The following is a 15,241-nucleotide window of genomic DNA, read 5'->3' as shown; positions in this document are numbered from 1 at the left end:
TCTGGACTTGATTTTGAGGAGTGGTCGGGGATGAGAGCTGCCGGTGCTGGCCTCCCAGCTCCGTTCCAAGTGAGGTTTGCTTTTATTAATCTTCACACCCTGTATCTGAAATTCTGCCATCATACCTGCCAGGAATCCAAGTGGGACCTCCCTAGGACACAGGTCCTCTGCTGTCCATGGATGTGAAGACATACTGCTCCCAGACGGGCCTCAGCAACCAGCCAAGCCTGGGGGCCGGACCCAGCCCAGCACCCATGTGGGGCTCCCGCGCAACCTGGGACCCCGCGCAACCTGGGACCCCGCGCAACCTGGGACCCCGGGCGGTCCTGGAGCTTCCCGCCTTCACGTTCAACTTAAGTGATCCCCACCCCCTCGCAGACTCCTATCTCCATCTCAGTCATCAGGGTCTTTCTTTCCAGGCCCCCAGGCCTTTTCCCCCCGCCCCCACTGTTTCCTCTGCAGGGGCATGGACAGGCCCAGGGGGCGCGTATTTGGATGGAAGACGGTACTCTGGAGACGGGAGATCGTGCTGCGTGCCAAGTCGTATCTTTCTGACTCAGGACACAGCTTCTTCATTCCTTTATACGGCTGCAGAGAAACCCTGCAAAATAATTTTCAGAGTTTTTCTAAGATGTGAGTGTGAGGGAGATTGATTTCTAATGAGATAAGTGACACGCATGATGTCCCCCCCCATGGGTGTTCCCAAGGGGAGCCCCAATATAAAGCACTGGTGCCCCAGACATCTGGGGGGCCAAGCAAGGAACCCCTCAGCAGGGGCACAGAGTGAGGAGCGGGTCTCTGGGGATGGCAGTGCCTAGTGGACCTCCAGTGCCCCAGGCCAAGGGAGGGGCGGCCTGGTGGGCAGGCGGCGTGGCGGAGGCGGGTGCCAGGCGGCTGGAGTCACCACCTCCGGGTTGTTCTGACCCCCTTCCATGTTTCTGCGTGGAAGCCTGTGCTTAGTGACCAATGGATGAGAGCTCAGCTCCTGGCTGGTGAATGTCACCACTCGCCCGGAGAGCCGCACAAAGAAGGAGGTGGTAAGGAAAGACGGAGATTTTCAAGGCTTTTTATTATCTTTTTTTTTAGTGAGACACACATGTGTGTTTACATGCAGAAGGACAGACACCAATACCAATTAAACAGAGACTCACATATGCTCCAGCAACCCCAGCCCTGAGCACACACCCAGAGTGAAGGCAGGGACCTGAAGACACTCGCCCATCATGTGCACACAGCGAGTCACGGCAGCCAGAACTCGCTCGCCATCCCAGCGTCCGTCTGGGGCTGAAGGAATGGGTAAAGAAAATGCAGTGGGGCCACACAACGGAAGACTGTTCGGCCTTAAAAAGGAGGGGAAATCTGTCACACGCGACAACATGGGTGTGCCTGAAGGATTCTGCTCAGTGCAATCAGCCAGTCACAAAGGACGAACACCATACGTTTCACCTCCGTGAGGTCCCTGGAGTCATCAGGGCCAGAGGAGGACGGTGGGGACCCCCAGAGGTCCCCAGAGAAGCGGGGCCAGGTAACCTGCTGAGGGGGCAGGAGCGGGGGGCGCTAATAGGCTGTGGGCAGCTCCACTGTGGTGCCGGATGCCGGGGACCCTCGGTCACCCTCCACCACAGTGCTTGCGGGGAGAGAGGAGGTGAGACTCTGCAAGGTTGAGGGGGATGGGGTCAGGGGTGTCCAAGGACTAGAGAAAATGAGCACTGAGGGTTCCGGGGTGTGGATGTGTGTAGGGGGAGGTGGGGGCCAGGCTGAACAAACGAACGATGGGTGCCCGCACGCCTGGAGGAACGAACAGATGAGCTTCTGAGACGCTGACAGTCACGTCACAGGCTCCTGGGTGTGAGTGGGGGTGCAGGGCAGTGGAGACCCCCATCTGTCCCCACAGCCCACATCTGCCCCCCAAAGCTCCATTCCCCCGTTCCTGTGTCCTGCAGGTGGGACAGATGCCCTTCCTGTCCCCACAGATGTCAGACCTTTGCCCCTCAGCCAGAAACACTTCACCCTTTCCCAGGTCTGGATCAGATTAACAGAGGCCAACACGCGGAGGATGAGGGTAGGGATAGAATAGGGGCTCCGAGCGCAGGACAGCACAGGGCCCCAAGGAAAGCCCCGCCCCCACGGTCTCCTCCTCTGCCAGGGCAAGAGGAAGTGGGGCCACCCGTGCGCCCGGGGCCACAACTGGCAGGAAGAGCAGAATGACCTGCTAAATCCACGTGGCCTGAGGGAGGCCAGGTCTGGGGGGTGGGGGAGCCACCCACTGGAGCCAGCCTGGCCAAACTGGGGAGAGCAGGCAGGACCGGGTCCATGCTGTGCAGGGGTCTTCGGGCAGGGAGCTGGGGCCCCGGGGCTGCCCCTGGATCTGGGCATGGCCGAGGGAGGAAGCCCTGACCTAGAAGGGCTCTGAGCCGTTTACCACGCAGGCTCTAAACATGGGCCCCAGCCGCCAGCCCTGAGCCCTGTGGGTAGGGGGTGGCTCCCTCTAAGGGAGCCAAGTCCCTGCGCTGGGGTCTGCAGGAGGCGCCGTGTCCTGGAACCCCGGGCTCAGACAGGTGCCGCCTGTGGACAGTCAGGGACACCGACCCAGAGAGGCCAAGGGAGGGGCCTGAGCACTGAGGCAGGCAGCCCCGACTCCAGGTCCAAGCCAGCCCCCTGCCCCACCCGACTCCTCGGTCCCACCAGGAAGGGGGGAGGGGCTCTCGACACCCCTTCAGGTCTGTGGCCGGTAAAGGAGGAGGGGTGCCCCCGGGCAGACAGGTGGGGGGCCTGCCAGGCTGGCTTTTACACGATACACCACCAGCTGGAGGGCAGGAGAAGGGAAGGCGGGTCCCTGAGGCTCCCAGGAAGCTTCCCCCCCCCCTGCCCGGCCAGCTCCCACTCAGCAAGCAGCATGGGGAGAGGCCGGGGGTACCTCCAAGGTCAGGGAGGGATGGGGTGTGTGGTGGGTGGGGGCTGGAAGGCCTCTCCGAGGAGATGCCGTCTCAGCAGGTGAGGGATGAGCCCCTCGGATACAGGCAGAGCTAGCTGCACCCACCAAAGCCTTGGGGGGGGGGGGGTGGCGCATAGCGGGCACAGCCATGGTGTTTGTATTAAAATACTCTCCGAGCAGCTGTGGAACGTTGGCGAGGCTGACTCAGGGTTGAAGGTCAGTGATAGGCAGCTTGAGGGTCCGGGACGCCAAGCTCCGGTGTCTGCGCAGCCGGGGCTGGTTCCCAGGGGGCGCAGGTGCAGGGCGGGTGGGCAGGACGGCTTCCGGGGCCAGGTTTGCGGGCCAGCGAGCGAGCCAGGCTGGGGAGTAGCGGCACAGGTGGACAGGACGCCCCCAAGGCCGACCACAGTGACTTCCCCTTCCCCCCGGCCCCCGAAGTCAGGGAGGGAAATGGCCGTCCCTGGCCTGATGCCTGGCTCTGGGGCCAGAGTGAGGCCCATTGTTTGAGGCTGGAGCTGGGGGGGGGGGGGGGGGCCGGGGCCCAGGGGCCTCCAGGAAGCCCCCAGAAGTGCCCTTTGTCCCACTTCCCACAGATCCAGCGCCTGAGCAAGGAGACAAGCACACAGCCCCGTCAACCCCAGCAGGATGAAGGTGCCCACGGCCGTCCTCCTGGCCCTGCTGTTGTGCCAGCAGCCAGGTACTGGGGCAAGGGGACACCCCTGCAGCAGGAGGGGGGGGGCAGCATCGTCCGGGCCCACAGGGCCCCTCAGGACACCCAGCCTGGGGGCGGGACTGGGGAGAAAAGGATCGGGCTGGAATCTGAGGCCAGAGGGAGGTGGACGTCAGCTGTCCTGGGCTCCCACAGATCCCCAAACCTGCCCCTCCCTAGCCCCAGATTTCACTTCTTCAAAATGCAGGTCCCGGTCTCGGTTTCCTCTTCTGTAAACTAGCCCACCCTGAGGGGTTCCGGGTGGGGGGCAGCTGCTGCAAAGGGCTGGCCCACGGCCGCGGATGGTGTCGGTAGAGACAACGCCAGGCCACACACCAGCAGGGCCGCCAGCTTGGGGGCCACCAGGGAGGACCCGGTGGGGAGGGAGAGAGCACAGAAGTGGTGAAGCACAGGCGGGGGGCGGGGAGGGGACACAGCCTTGAGCGTGTGTCCCCTGTGCGCGGGTAGCAGGGGTTCACAGACGTGCCTGTGTGGCCAGGCAGAGGGCAGGTGCAGGGCGAGGAGGAGGAGGACGACGACGCGGACTTTGGGCTGGATGGCTATGACGATGACGATGAGGAAGAGGAGGAGGAGGCCAGTGTGACTGCAGGCGGCAGGGGCAGAGGTGCCCGTCTCCCCCGACCCGAGGGCTCAGGCACTGTGTGCGCCCCGCTGAGTGCCGGGCTCGCTGGCGGCTGGCATAGGGGGACCGTGTGTCACCTTGCCTGCCGGGGGAGGGGGAGGAAGAGCCCTGGCCCTCGGCACACCCGTCACCTCTCCCCTGGCTGGGACCCTCCACCACCGTCCAGAGTAGGGAGCCTAGAGTCGGAGCCGCTGCGGGGCGGGGAGGCCGTAGGGGCTGGCGGAGCAGAGAGGGCGCGGTGGAGGCCCAGCACAGGGAGACTAGCGCAGAGGCCCCGGGCGCAGAGAAGGGGGGCGGAAGGGGTGCGGGGAGGCTCCTGCAGGGCAGGCTCTCAGAGGGGTGAGAGCTGGCAGCAGCGCGGGCTGCAGGGGGAGGCGCGGGGGGTGGGCCGCGGCCCCGCCTGAGCCCTCCTCGCCTCTCAGCCTTGCGGCAGTGTTACTCCTGCCAGGCCCTGCACAGGGGGGAGAGTTGTGACCGGATTCAGAACTGCGTCCACAGCCACCGCTTCTGCAAAGCCGTCATCTCCCACGGGAACACCGGTGAGCGGGCCACTGGGGTGGCCACAGCGGGAGGAGCCCCGTCCCCCCCTGCCGAAAGCGCACAGCCCGGAGCGGGGCCTCCCCCCTGCCCCGGCCCGTCCCTGGTGACCAAGCCGTTCCCTCCCAGGGTCGGGCCCTCTGACCACCTACTCGGCGTGGTGCGCAGACGCGTGTCAGCCCTTCGCCAAGACAGTGGAGGGGACCCTGATGACCGTGACCTGCTGCCAGTCCACACTCTGCAACCTCCCACCCTGGCAGGACCCACTGGGCAGGGGGGCAGGGAGCCCCCAGGGCAGCCCCACTCTGGTGGCCACTGTCCTCCTCAGCCTCCTCCCGGGCCTTCAGGCCGTGGGGTCCTGAGTGGGTGGTCCCACCCCGACCCCAGCCGGGCTCACACCCTGGATGGCCAGCACTCACTCCAGTGCCTTACCCACCCGCCCGTCCCCCACCCCCCGGCTTTGGAGAATAAACGTGGAGCGACTTCAGGGGTACGGCCAGCACTGGCTCCTCCCTCCCCCGCGTGTCCCCGCGTGTCCCCGCGTGTCCCCGCGTGTCCGATCTGTCCGGCATCGGCGGCCTCTCTCCCCACTGCCTGTGCCAAGACGTGGGCCTCAGGTCCAGGCCTCAGCTGCTCAGAGGGTGGGTCCACACAGCCTGGGGAGAGAAAACACATGTCATATGCCGGAGTGGGGGGCGGGGGGGGCGGCCCCATTCTCTCCTCACCCTCCCGCCACTGAAACGCCTCCATGCACGTGACTGTTGCCTGGGTTCCTGAGAAGTGGGCGGTGGGAGGGGCTGGGAAGAGAACCCAAGTGTGCCCCAGTGTCCACTGTGGCCAGGCTGGCACCGTTGGCTGCTGGGCTCTTGGCCTTCCTGGCTGGTGCCAAGACAGAGCCCTGGGACGGGAGGGAGGAAGCCTGGGTCTGGGCCTCAGTTTCCCCGTGGATAAGTATGGAACAAGGCCCTTGATCTCCGCCAGCTCAACATCCCCAGGGTAGGGAAGCCCAGGGTCCTCTGCTGCCTGTCAAGGATCTCCAGCAGGTAGACACTCTCTGTTTCCCACTCTCTGTTTCCTTCTTTCCTTATTAATGAAAACCTCCAGGTCTGGTGGGGGGGACAGATCCCTGAGGTGGAGGTGACATGTCTTTCTTCTTCTCCTTCCTCCTTCCTGTTCCCTGAAATGATGGCTGGGGCTCAGCAGCCACTTTGCACCATGAGGCAGCACACTGAGGCTAGTAGGGCAGCATGGAGGAAGGGGCCTGGATCGCTGGTGACCAGGAACCACTGTACTAGCCCCACGCTGCCTACCTTAGGACCCCTTTCCTTGGGAGAGAAATAAATTGCTGTGGGGTTGAAGCAAGTTGTCTGGGTTTCTCTGTCATTGCCTTTTCACATTCTATCATACATGTGCACTCCCGCATGTGCGTCCCTTCTCACATTACTCCCACTAGTGCACACACTCATGGGCACACACCCACCCACACGGCCCCCTACTAAAGCACATAAGAGAACAGCAGAGCTTTGGGGCCACACTGAGTTAAAATGTTAGGTAAGCCCAGGTCCCCGGTTCCACGACCCTGGGTGAATGCCATGCCCCACCGGCTCCATGACCGAGATGAACGCCTTCACCCCCCAGCTGGGTTTCCCTGTCTACTAGGTGGGAGGGGAGAAGGGCCCTCCTGGCCGGGCCAGCCGCAGTGAGGCCCTAGGGAACGCGACACGCCCGGCAGGCAGTACGCATTCAGCAAAAGTGAACTGTTGTCGGTGCAACCCCACGGGCCCCAGCTCCTGCGCGTGTGATGGGAGTCCCTTGCGACCAAAAGAGACCTGATTAGCCTTGCTCCTCCCCCCTTAGAAGCACTGGGTGCTTCTGCGTCACAGAATTCTCCCTCCAGCTTCTGCCTTAGAGCCTGCTCTAAGTGCTCTAGGTCTGAGTGCACAGGACCCCCCAACATCTCTTTCACGGTCCTCGGCACCAGGTGCAGGCTACAGAGCCCGCCCTGGCCTCGGGCTCCTGATTCTGCGACAGCCTCTTCTCTGGGGTCCTGGGGCCCTGCCAGGACCTGCCCCCTCCCCATTCCTGCCCCTAGGGAAGCAGAAGGGGCAGCCTGACCCCTCCTGGGGCTCTAACCTGCTCCTGAGGGCACAGGAGGAGGCAGGCTCAGATGTGGTGAGGACTTGACGTGGCGCAGAGAAGCCTGCCTGCCGGGCACCCTGTCCCAAAACACTGCCCCTCCCAGCCACCCCAACAAGCCCAGTGTCCCCGCCACCCCAACAAGTCCGCCTGAACAAGGAGACGCTGAAATGAAGGCATCGGCAGGCTGTGCTTTTGGGAGCTGCGACGGCCCGTTTTACGTGTCAGCCTGACTGGATGGAGGGTGCCCCAGGATGTCTGGGTGTGTCTGTGAGTTTCCAGAAGAGATTAGCATTTGAGTAAAAAGATCGACCCTGCCCGCGTGGGTGGGCCTCACCCAATCCGCCACCGAGGGGAGGGCCCGAAAGGATGAAAAGGCGGGAAGGGCAAGTTCACCCTTCTGGAGCTCGATGTCCATCCTCCCCTGTCCTCAGGCACCGGGGCCCCCACTCCTCAGGCTTCTGGGTCTCCAGCTTGCAGAGGCAGGGGGGACACCTCTCGGCCCCCACAGCCACGTGAGCCACCTCCTGTACTCAGCCTCTGGCCAGTGCCGCAGGACACCCTATTGTTTCTAGCAAGGAGCCCCCGCTCCCTCTCTTCCTCATGGCCTCCTGCGCTCCGGCTCGCAGCCCCCCTCCAACCTCTGTCTCTGCACCGTCTTGTGCCTCAAATCTCCCTCCACCAACCCCTTTCGAGGGCCTTTGTGGTGACCTGGGACCACCAGATAATTGAGAACAATCTCTCATCCCCAGACCCTCAAGCCATCACATCTGCAAAGGCCCTGTGCCTATGAGGCCACACGTCCAAGGCTCCAGGGATTGGGACCTGGATGTCAGCCAGTGAGTTTAGCACCACCCAACACAGACCCCCTGGATGCCTGCCTGGCTGTGCGCTGGGCCTCGGACCCAAGGAGGATAAAGCCCAGTCCCAAGGCCCAGCGGAAGGGCTCACCTGGTCACAGGAGCCACAGCCCAGAAGTCAGGGGTGGCTGTCAGCCTCTGCGTGGCCCCTAAGTATACACCTGCCATCCAGACAGGATTCAGACGACCCCGCCTTTGCTCATGACCGGATTCAGGCTCCTAGAGGGTCAGGAGTTTTGTGTTTTTTTTTTTTAATTTAATGTTTTATTTATTCTTGAGAGAGAGAGAAAGACACAGAGCATGAGCGAGGGAGGGGCAGAGAGAGAGAGGGACAAAGAATCCAAAGCAGACTCCAGGCTCTGAGCTGTCAACTCAGAGCCCGACGCGGGGCTCGAACTCACGAGCCGTGAGACCATGACCTGAACCGAAGTCAGACACTCAACCAACTGAGCCACCCAGGCGCCCCAGGGTCAGGATTTTTAAGGTTGAATATATGATGGGCCGGTGGGGGAGGGCGAGCCCCCACGCTGCCCCTTTGGGCAAGGCTGCCTGTGCCTAGAGGCTGCAGTCACGCCCAGCCTGAGGTGACAGAACACCCTTCCCTCCGCCGGATGCGCCACTGCCCACACGCAGCTGTGCCTGGAGCCACGCGCCACCGCTGGCTGTCACAGAGATTCCAATAATTCATGGGACAGATTCTAACCACACCTCCCTCCCGCGAGCTCTAACCATCTGAGGACACAGGCACAGAGACGTGGGGATCTAATGCCCCCCAAGGAAGCGGGCGGCCCCAGGGTAGGGGGTAGGGGTGGGAGGATGCAGACAGACCCCAGAGGGTGTGAGAGGGACAGTGACAGAGCCCGAGAGTGACAGGCCTCCCCAGAACCCACCCCCCTTGGGCACTGGGGCAGCAAGGGTTACCCCAACGCTCACCCTCCCTTGGAACCAGGTATCTGGGGAATGGGACTCCTCCCTGGTCCACACAGGCTGGTTGTCCCCGTGTCCTCACATGCTCATCCCCCCCCCCCCCCCCAGCATGTCTGCTTCTCTTCTTGTAAGGACACCAGTCGGCCTGGATCAGGGCTCCCAGTGACCTCCTTTACCTTAATCACCTCCATAAAGACCCATCTCCAAGCACAGTCACCCTCTGCTGCCCTGAGAGCAGGACTCAGCGTATGGATCTTGGGGACGTAATGCGGCCACTAACAAGGGGCTGAGACAGAGCTCCGTGAGGGCAGCGAGAGTAGCGTCAGCCCTGGGCTGAGTTTAGGGAGGTGTTTGCCAAGGATGGGGGAGATGGGGCCTGATGGTGACAGCCTGGCGCAGGTGGGGGGGCCTGCAGACAGATGGGGGTGCCATAGCACATGCTCAAAAAGCCAAGAATTCAGCTCACAGGCACCAGGCTCCCGCCCGTGGCCTTTATGACCACATTTGGCCACCAGGCAGGATTACATGCTCCTGCTGGCTTCCTCAGTACTCCCTCCATCTGTCCATCAGGGTGCTCAGTGACCTGTCATGGCCCTTGTCATGCCCGTGTCCCCCATAAGTTCTGCAGTAGCAACATCCACCCGGCCCGAGAGCACTGGGTTCTGCACGCAGACCTTCTCTGTAAATGGAGACACGCCCCTCTCTGCAAACCCCACCCGCAAACCCCACCCCCACCACCCGATTCCCCAGGGTGTCCCTGTCCTGCAGAGCTGGTGGTCTCGATGGTGATTCGGCCTGGGCCGGCCTCAGGAGGCTGTGCGGTCGCTCGCCTGCAGACCCCATGCGCATGCCTTATAGAGAGCCCCTCCGGACCGGAAGGCGTCCTCCCCGCCTCAGCCTGCTGGCAGGTACCCCACCTGAGAAAAGTCAGGAAAGGAAACCTCACTAACATGGGAGCGGGGAGTTTCAGCAGGGGGAGCTCTCACACCCGCTACTCTCCCGCAAATGCAACAGGAAGAGAGGGGTCCTGGCAGTCCTACCACTTTCCCAACTCCTTTACCGCTGGGCAGGTGGAAGGAAGATTTCCTACTGCCCCGGCAACAGCCCAGCCAATGAGAGGCTGATTCAGCCCAGCCAATGAGAGATTGTCACAGCCCAGCCAATGAGCAGCCACTACACTTCCAGCTCCCAGTTTAGTCCAATGGACTTTGAGTTTACAACAGCCCCTCCCAGCCCCGCCTCTTCTCTGTAAAAGAGCCTTCTTCCTGGCTCTGCGGACTTGCCTGCGGTCTTGCGTTGCTGGGGCTGCGGCTCTCTGCCATTCCCGAACAAACCCATTATTGCTGGTAAGACGACTGGAAGTTTTATTTTGAAGGTTAACAACTCCCAGGCCCCACTTCCGCACTGGAACCGGGATCGTGGACCCGCACCACCGCCCTCGGGAGCTTGTGGCACGTGTGGGTGGTGGAGCCCCGCGCAACTTCCGTCATCAGAGCGGCGAGGATGCCGCGCTCCGGAGGAATCTGGAAGCTGGCGTGCAGACTGGCACGATGTCTGCGGTGGGGGGGGGGGGGGGGGGGGCTGGGCCAGCGCGCCCTGTGACCCGGCGATTCCACCGGAAGAGGTCGGCCCTGCAGACACCAGGCCCTCGTCTGGACCGGCCTCCTGGGCAAAGTGCGTCAGCTCTCCTGGCGCCGCCGGTGGGTGACAGTGCGCACTCGTGTGAGGTCCCCGCTTCTACACTGAGCAGGGGGCCTGAGGCACCCCTCCAAAAGCCCGGCTCACCCATCGACAAGGAAGGACACGTGTCCCAGAGGCCAGCGGCACAGGACAGCGAGAGGCTGCAGGCGGTGGGCCAGCCTCTGGGCCTTGGTCAGGCTTGAGTGACCTTCAGAGCCTGCCCCTCACCCCAGGGCACGTGCGGGTACTGGGACCCTCAGAGGGTGCTCCTCAAGAGCCTGATGCTGGAAACTTCTGGAGCCTGGTGGCCCTGGGTAAAGGCTCTGCCCTGCAGCGTGGATGCTGTCGAGGCTTCCTGACCTTTGTCAGTGTGACGGGGGAGCTGCTAAGACAACAGAGGAGCCCATGCAGCCCCGGGGCTGACCTCTGACCGCTGCGGGCTGTGTGACCTTGGCCACCCATGTAGCCTGTCTGTGCTCAGTCCTCTTGTCCACAAAACTGGAGAAAAGCAGAACCCATCTCCGAGGGTCCGTGCGGAGGCTGCCAGGCCCCGGTGCTCCAATGCCAGGGCTGACTGTGATGGCCCCTGCTCTCACCCCTGGAGCTGTTCCTGGGGGTGGGGGCTCCAGGCCCCCTCACGCTGGCCTGTGGAGGCATCGCTTCTCTCCCCTCCCAGCACTGAGTCCGCCCACTCACCCTGCTCCCTTCTGTTGCCCGACAAGTGACCCCTAACATGGAGTCGACAAACAAGGCCGAGGGACCCCTACCCAAGGTGCCTCGCCACCCCCACCTTGAAACCAGCCTGGGGCTGCCTCAGGGCACTGGGTGCCCCATCCAGTCCTGACACTGGGAGCAAGCTGAGGAAGAATGCTGTGCCCCCTTCCTTTCTGGGCCCACAGGACCTGCCAGCTGGGGGAGGGCACATGCAGATCCTCCCTGGGCACCCCTCCCCTGCAGCCTCCGTCCTCCCCATGACCCTGAGCTCCTCCCCTCTCCTGCCCCCGCCCATTGTCCCCTTGGTGGCCTGCCATTGTCCACTGACCCAACCCCACCTCAGGATTGAGTCCTAAGGTGGTCTCAGGACTTCCTTTCTCCCAACACAGGAAGCAGGTGGCCACAGTGCACTTCTCCCTGTGAGGATGAGGCATTGACCCAAAAGCAGGACGTTCCTGAGGATGGAGATTGCTGAATCCCGGCCCTCTGGTGACCGCCAGGTTTGCAGAAGCCGATGGACCCAAGGCTCATCTGGAACCTCCCAGAAAGAGGGGGATCACGGGCCCCCACCTGAGAGCTGCGGAGGGGTCTCATTGTGGTCAGTGTCCCCTGACACTCAGGCCTCCCAGCCTCAGAGGAGGATCCCTGCACAGAGGTGCATCCCGCCTGAGGGAGCGGCAGGGGGGCCGCCTGGGCTCTGTGATGGGCCTGCTGGCAGGGGTGGGGGGGCCACCTGGCCACAGGCTTTTAGAGAATGGGGGGAGGGGGGAGGAATGGAGACACGGGAAAGCCTCACTCATGCCTTCCCCTACTCCGTGTCCTCGGTCCTCCCAAAAGGAGCCTGAGATGAGCAGTGAATGTGGCAGTGTCGGGGCCACGACCCGGCTCATCCCACCGCAGAAGACGCAGCCTGGAGAGACCCGATCCCAGAAATCCTGACTTCAGAATGTTTGCAGAGGAGGAAGCGTCGAATGCGCCAGCCACAGGCGGGGGGCCTTTCCTTCCAGACGGCATGCCGTCACAGAGTCACGGGCTCGCGGGAAGGAAACAGAGTCACAGAGTGATGCCACAGGCTTGAGTGAAGGAAGCTTACCTCTTGGAAGAAGCCGTGCGAGCAGACCACAGCCTCTCGGCCCAGGGTGGGCCTGACAGTGAATTTACGCTGCGGGGGACGCGGCACATGTCACCTGGGGGTCGGGCTGCCCTGGCCTGTTGCCACCCACGCGACACCCTAGTAATTTGCCTCCAGGGGAACCTGTCCGCAGATGAACATGGGGAAGATCACATAATTGGAGAATGAGTGTACTTACTGCCCACCTTGTCATAAACTGTAGGCTCCAGGAGTCAGATGTGAGTTTTTCTAGGTGTGTGACCCATAACTGAGGAACAAGCCCACAGGTAAGGAATCAGCGTTTCTTGGAAGCATACTAAACCTGATGGCCTCTTATGTCTCCACCTTGCTCCGTGTCCAAGGCTTCACTGAGCCCCTTGTGCGTCGCCACACCTGTGCTCCCGAACACCGTGGCTCTGGACCTGGCTACCCAGTAGAATCGTCCAGGGGCACTTTTAAAATACCAGCGTTGGGAGCGCCTGGGTGGCTCAGTCAGTTACACGTCCGACTTTAGCTCAGGTCATGATCTCAAGGTTCCTGAGTTCCAGCCCCGCGTCAGGCTCTGTGCGGACAGCTCGGAGCCTGGAGCCTGCTTCAGATTCTGTGTCTGTCTCTTCCCTGCTCACACTCTTTCTCTCTCTCTGAAAAAATAAATAAGCATTAAAAAAAATTTTTTTAATGCCAGTGTTGTGTGTCCACTTCCCTGCCCCCGCCCATCAGTTAGAACCCCTGGGAGGGGGGTCCAGGCAACGGTTCCCTAAGCTGTGCAGGTGTTTGAGATGCACGGCTTTGGCTGAGCGGCACTGCACCGAGGGGCCTGCCTTCTGATGCCCCCTAAGCTGACAGACCACGAGGGTCACCGGGGGGCCTCTACGGTTGTGCGTCACGGGGTTCAGCCCCTATGGCATTGCTTCACCAGCTGTGTGACACCTGAAAAAAAATTTTTTCAAGGATGCTAGGGTGATTCTAATGGACAGTTTTACCGTGGCCCAGAGTGAAATACTATCAAACAGCATCACCTGCTCCAGAGAAATCGTTCGTGAAAGGAAGCGTCCGTGGCCGTAGCAAACCTCACACTGCCGTCTTATTTTGAAACTGGCCACCGCCGCCCCAGCTTCACAGCCGCCACGCGGACCACCCAGCAGCCGTCAGCCTCGTGGCAGACCCTCGGCCAGCAGAGACGCACTGGCTGAAAGCTCAGCTGGCGGTTTTAGCAAGAGAGTATTTTTGTAATGAAGGTACATACATTGTTTTTTCAAAGACACAATGCTGTTGCACACTTAATAACTCACAGTATTGTGTAAACATAATTTTTATAGCCACTGGGAAACCAAAAAAAGTCATTTGACTCACTTCATTGCAATATTTGCTTTTACTACTATGGTCTGGAACCCAACCCACCCTCCTAGGTGCGCTTGTACGTGATAAACACACTAATAAGGAGATTACATAGTGTGTTAGTGGAACGTGTTATGAGAAAATGCAGGACGGGTGGGGGAGTCAGGGGTGGGAGAAGAGACCAACTATGGTGTTATGGACTCTGCTCCCCTCTCCAAGCGCAGGGGGCACCTGGGACTTGCTTCTAAGGTGACACAGGTCGTCACTCCTGCAGTTAGGTCACATTGTATGATGGTGACAGGAGGTAATGCCTATGGTTCTGTTGTTATATGAGGAAGGTACCAAGAGGTGACTCCCGCGGTTAGACTATGTTCTGTGACAGTCCATCTGAGCAACCTGGGAAGAGAGGCTCTCCCACTGGCCCTGAAGGAGCAAACAGCCATGCTGGGAACTGGCCTTGGAAGGGGCCACATGGCAGGGAATGGTGGGTGGCCACCGGGACCTAAGGTCAGCCTCTAGCCAAAAGCCAAAGGAAGCAGGCCCTCAGTGGCACAGCCACCGGGAAATGAATCCTGCCAACAACCACGGAGTGTGGACGTGGATCCTTCCACGGATGAGCCTCCAGCTGAGAATGCAGCCACTGACACCACGACTGCAGCCTGGCAAGAGCAAGCAGGGAACCAACTAAGCCACGCCAGGACATCTGGACATCTATTCCAAGGAAGTGAGGGAACAAACAAGTGTTTTAAGCAGCTAAATTTGTGGGAACCGGGAAACTAATACAGAGAGCAGTCGGGGCTCCCTGGAGACGCGGAGCAGGAGGTGGGAGTGCGCCAAGGAGATAGCTGGGGATGAGCATCCGGGCAGAGGGAACGCTGCCAGTGCAACTGAACAGGCCAAGTGCACCTGCTGTGTGTGAGTAGCACAGTCAGGTGGCTGGAGAGGGGTGAGTGAGGGGGCAGGGGTGACGGAGGAGTCTCAGGGGTGAGCATAGGGATGAGGGACAGGGTGGAGGAAGGGAGGATGGAGTGAGGGAGGGGCAGGCGCGAGGGAGGGGGCGCAGAGGTGAGAGCACGGAAGGGCGCGGAGGGTGGACGAGCAGGCCCTCCCAGGAAAGGGCACGAGGAGCTGGGGGCGGGGCCGTCCACGGAGTACCACTGAGAGGCCTGGGGGCGGGGCCTCCTCCTAGAGCGGCGCCGGAAGGGGCGGGCTCTTCCGGTCGGCGCAGAGGCCGGCTGCTGGGCCGGGCGGGCCCCGGTCGCCCGGCGCGGGAAGACTGGCGCGCGGCGGGGCCTGGCGCGGGGGACGTCGTTCCCGGGCGCCTTGTGGCGGGCGCGCTCGCCCCGTCCTCCAGCCGGGGATTCCGGGTTCTCTGGGCTCCCAGGCGCCGCGGGGAGGAGGGCGAGGACCAGCTCCGTGCGGATCGAGGTGAAGGCGGCGTCCCAGGGCCCTGCACACTTGGCCGACGAGGCCCTGTCGTTGGCGGGGGTGCGTCGTGCTGCCCCCTCGGGGTCCCTTTCCCCCTCCTCGGCACGGCTCGTGGCTGCTGGCCCGCGGGGGGCCCAGAGACTGTTGGGGTGCACGTTTGCCCTTGGATCCCAGACCCGCTAGTGATGCAGACCCCCCGCCCCCCGAGACCCCGGCTTCTGAA

The 15,241-nt window shown here is 62.0% G+C and overlaps 1 protein-coding gene and 1 long non-coding RNA gene across 3 annotated transcripts; one reads left to right on the top strand and one right to left on the bottom strand.

Annotated features, from left to right (window-relative positions):
- The first annotated feature begins 370 nt into the window (after positions 1-370).
- On the top strand, positions 371-6,184 carry GPIHBP1 (glycosylphosphatidylinositol anchored high density lipoprotein binding protein 1). 2 transcript variants are annotated; one of them, XM_045453435.1, is made up of 4 exons: positions 2,706-3,632; positions 4,144-4,269; positions 4,710-4,826; positions 4,954-6,184. In XM_045453435.1, exons 1-4 carry the CDS (start codon positions 3,581-3,583, stop codon positions 5,184-5,186), a joined length of 528 nt encoding a protein of 175 aa, XP_045309391.1. In that variant the 5' UTR covers positions 2,706-3,580; the 3' UTR covers positions 5,187-6,184. The 2 variants fall into 2 exon arrangements, with proteins under 2 accessions (XP_045309390.1, XP_045309391.1); XM_045453434.1 differs by lacking the exons at positions 4,710-4,826; positions 4,954-6,184 and adding an exon at positions 371-633 and having other exon boundaries at positions 1,115-3,632; positions 4,144-4,703.
- Positions 5,366-9,063, bottom strand: LOC123585368. The gene is made up of 2 exons (XR_006706119.1): positions 8,924-9,063; positions 5,366-5,480 (listed from the first exon to the last, which is right to left on the bottom strand). It is a non-coding gene; the product is annotated as an uncharacterized LOC123585368 (long non-coding RNA).
- Positions 9,064-15,241: the final 6,178 nt, after the last annotated feature.

This window comes from Leopardus geoffroyi, chromosome C3 (assembly GCF_018350155.1).
Source record: "Leopardus geoffroyi isolate Oge1 chromosome C3, O.geoffroyi_Oge1_pat1.0, whole genome shotgun sequence".
Classification (NCBI taxonomy): Eukaryota; Metazoa; Chordata; class Mammalia; order Carnivora; family Felidae; genus Leopardus; species Leopardus geoffroyi.
Note: the sequence above shows the minus strand (reverse complement) of the source record. Positions and strands in the feature narration are given on the sequence as shown.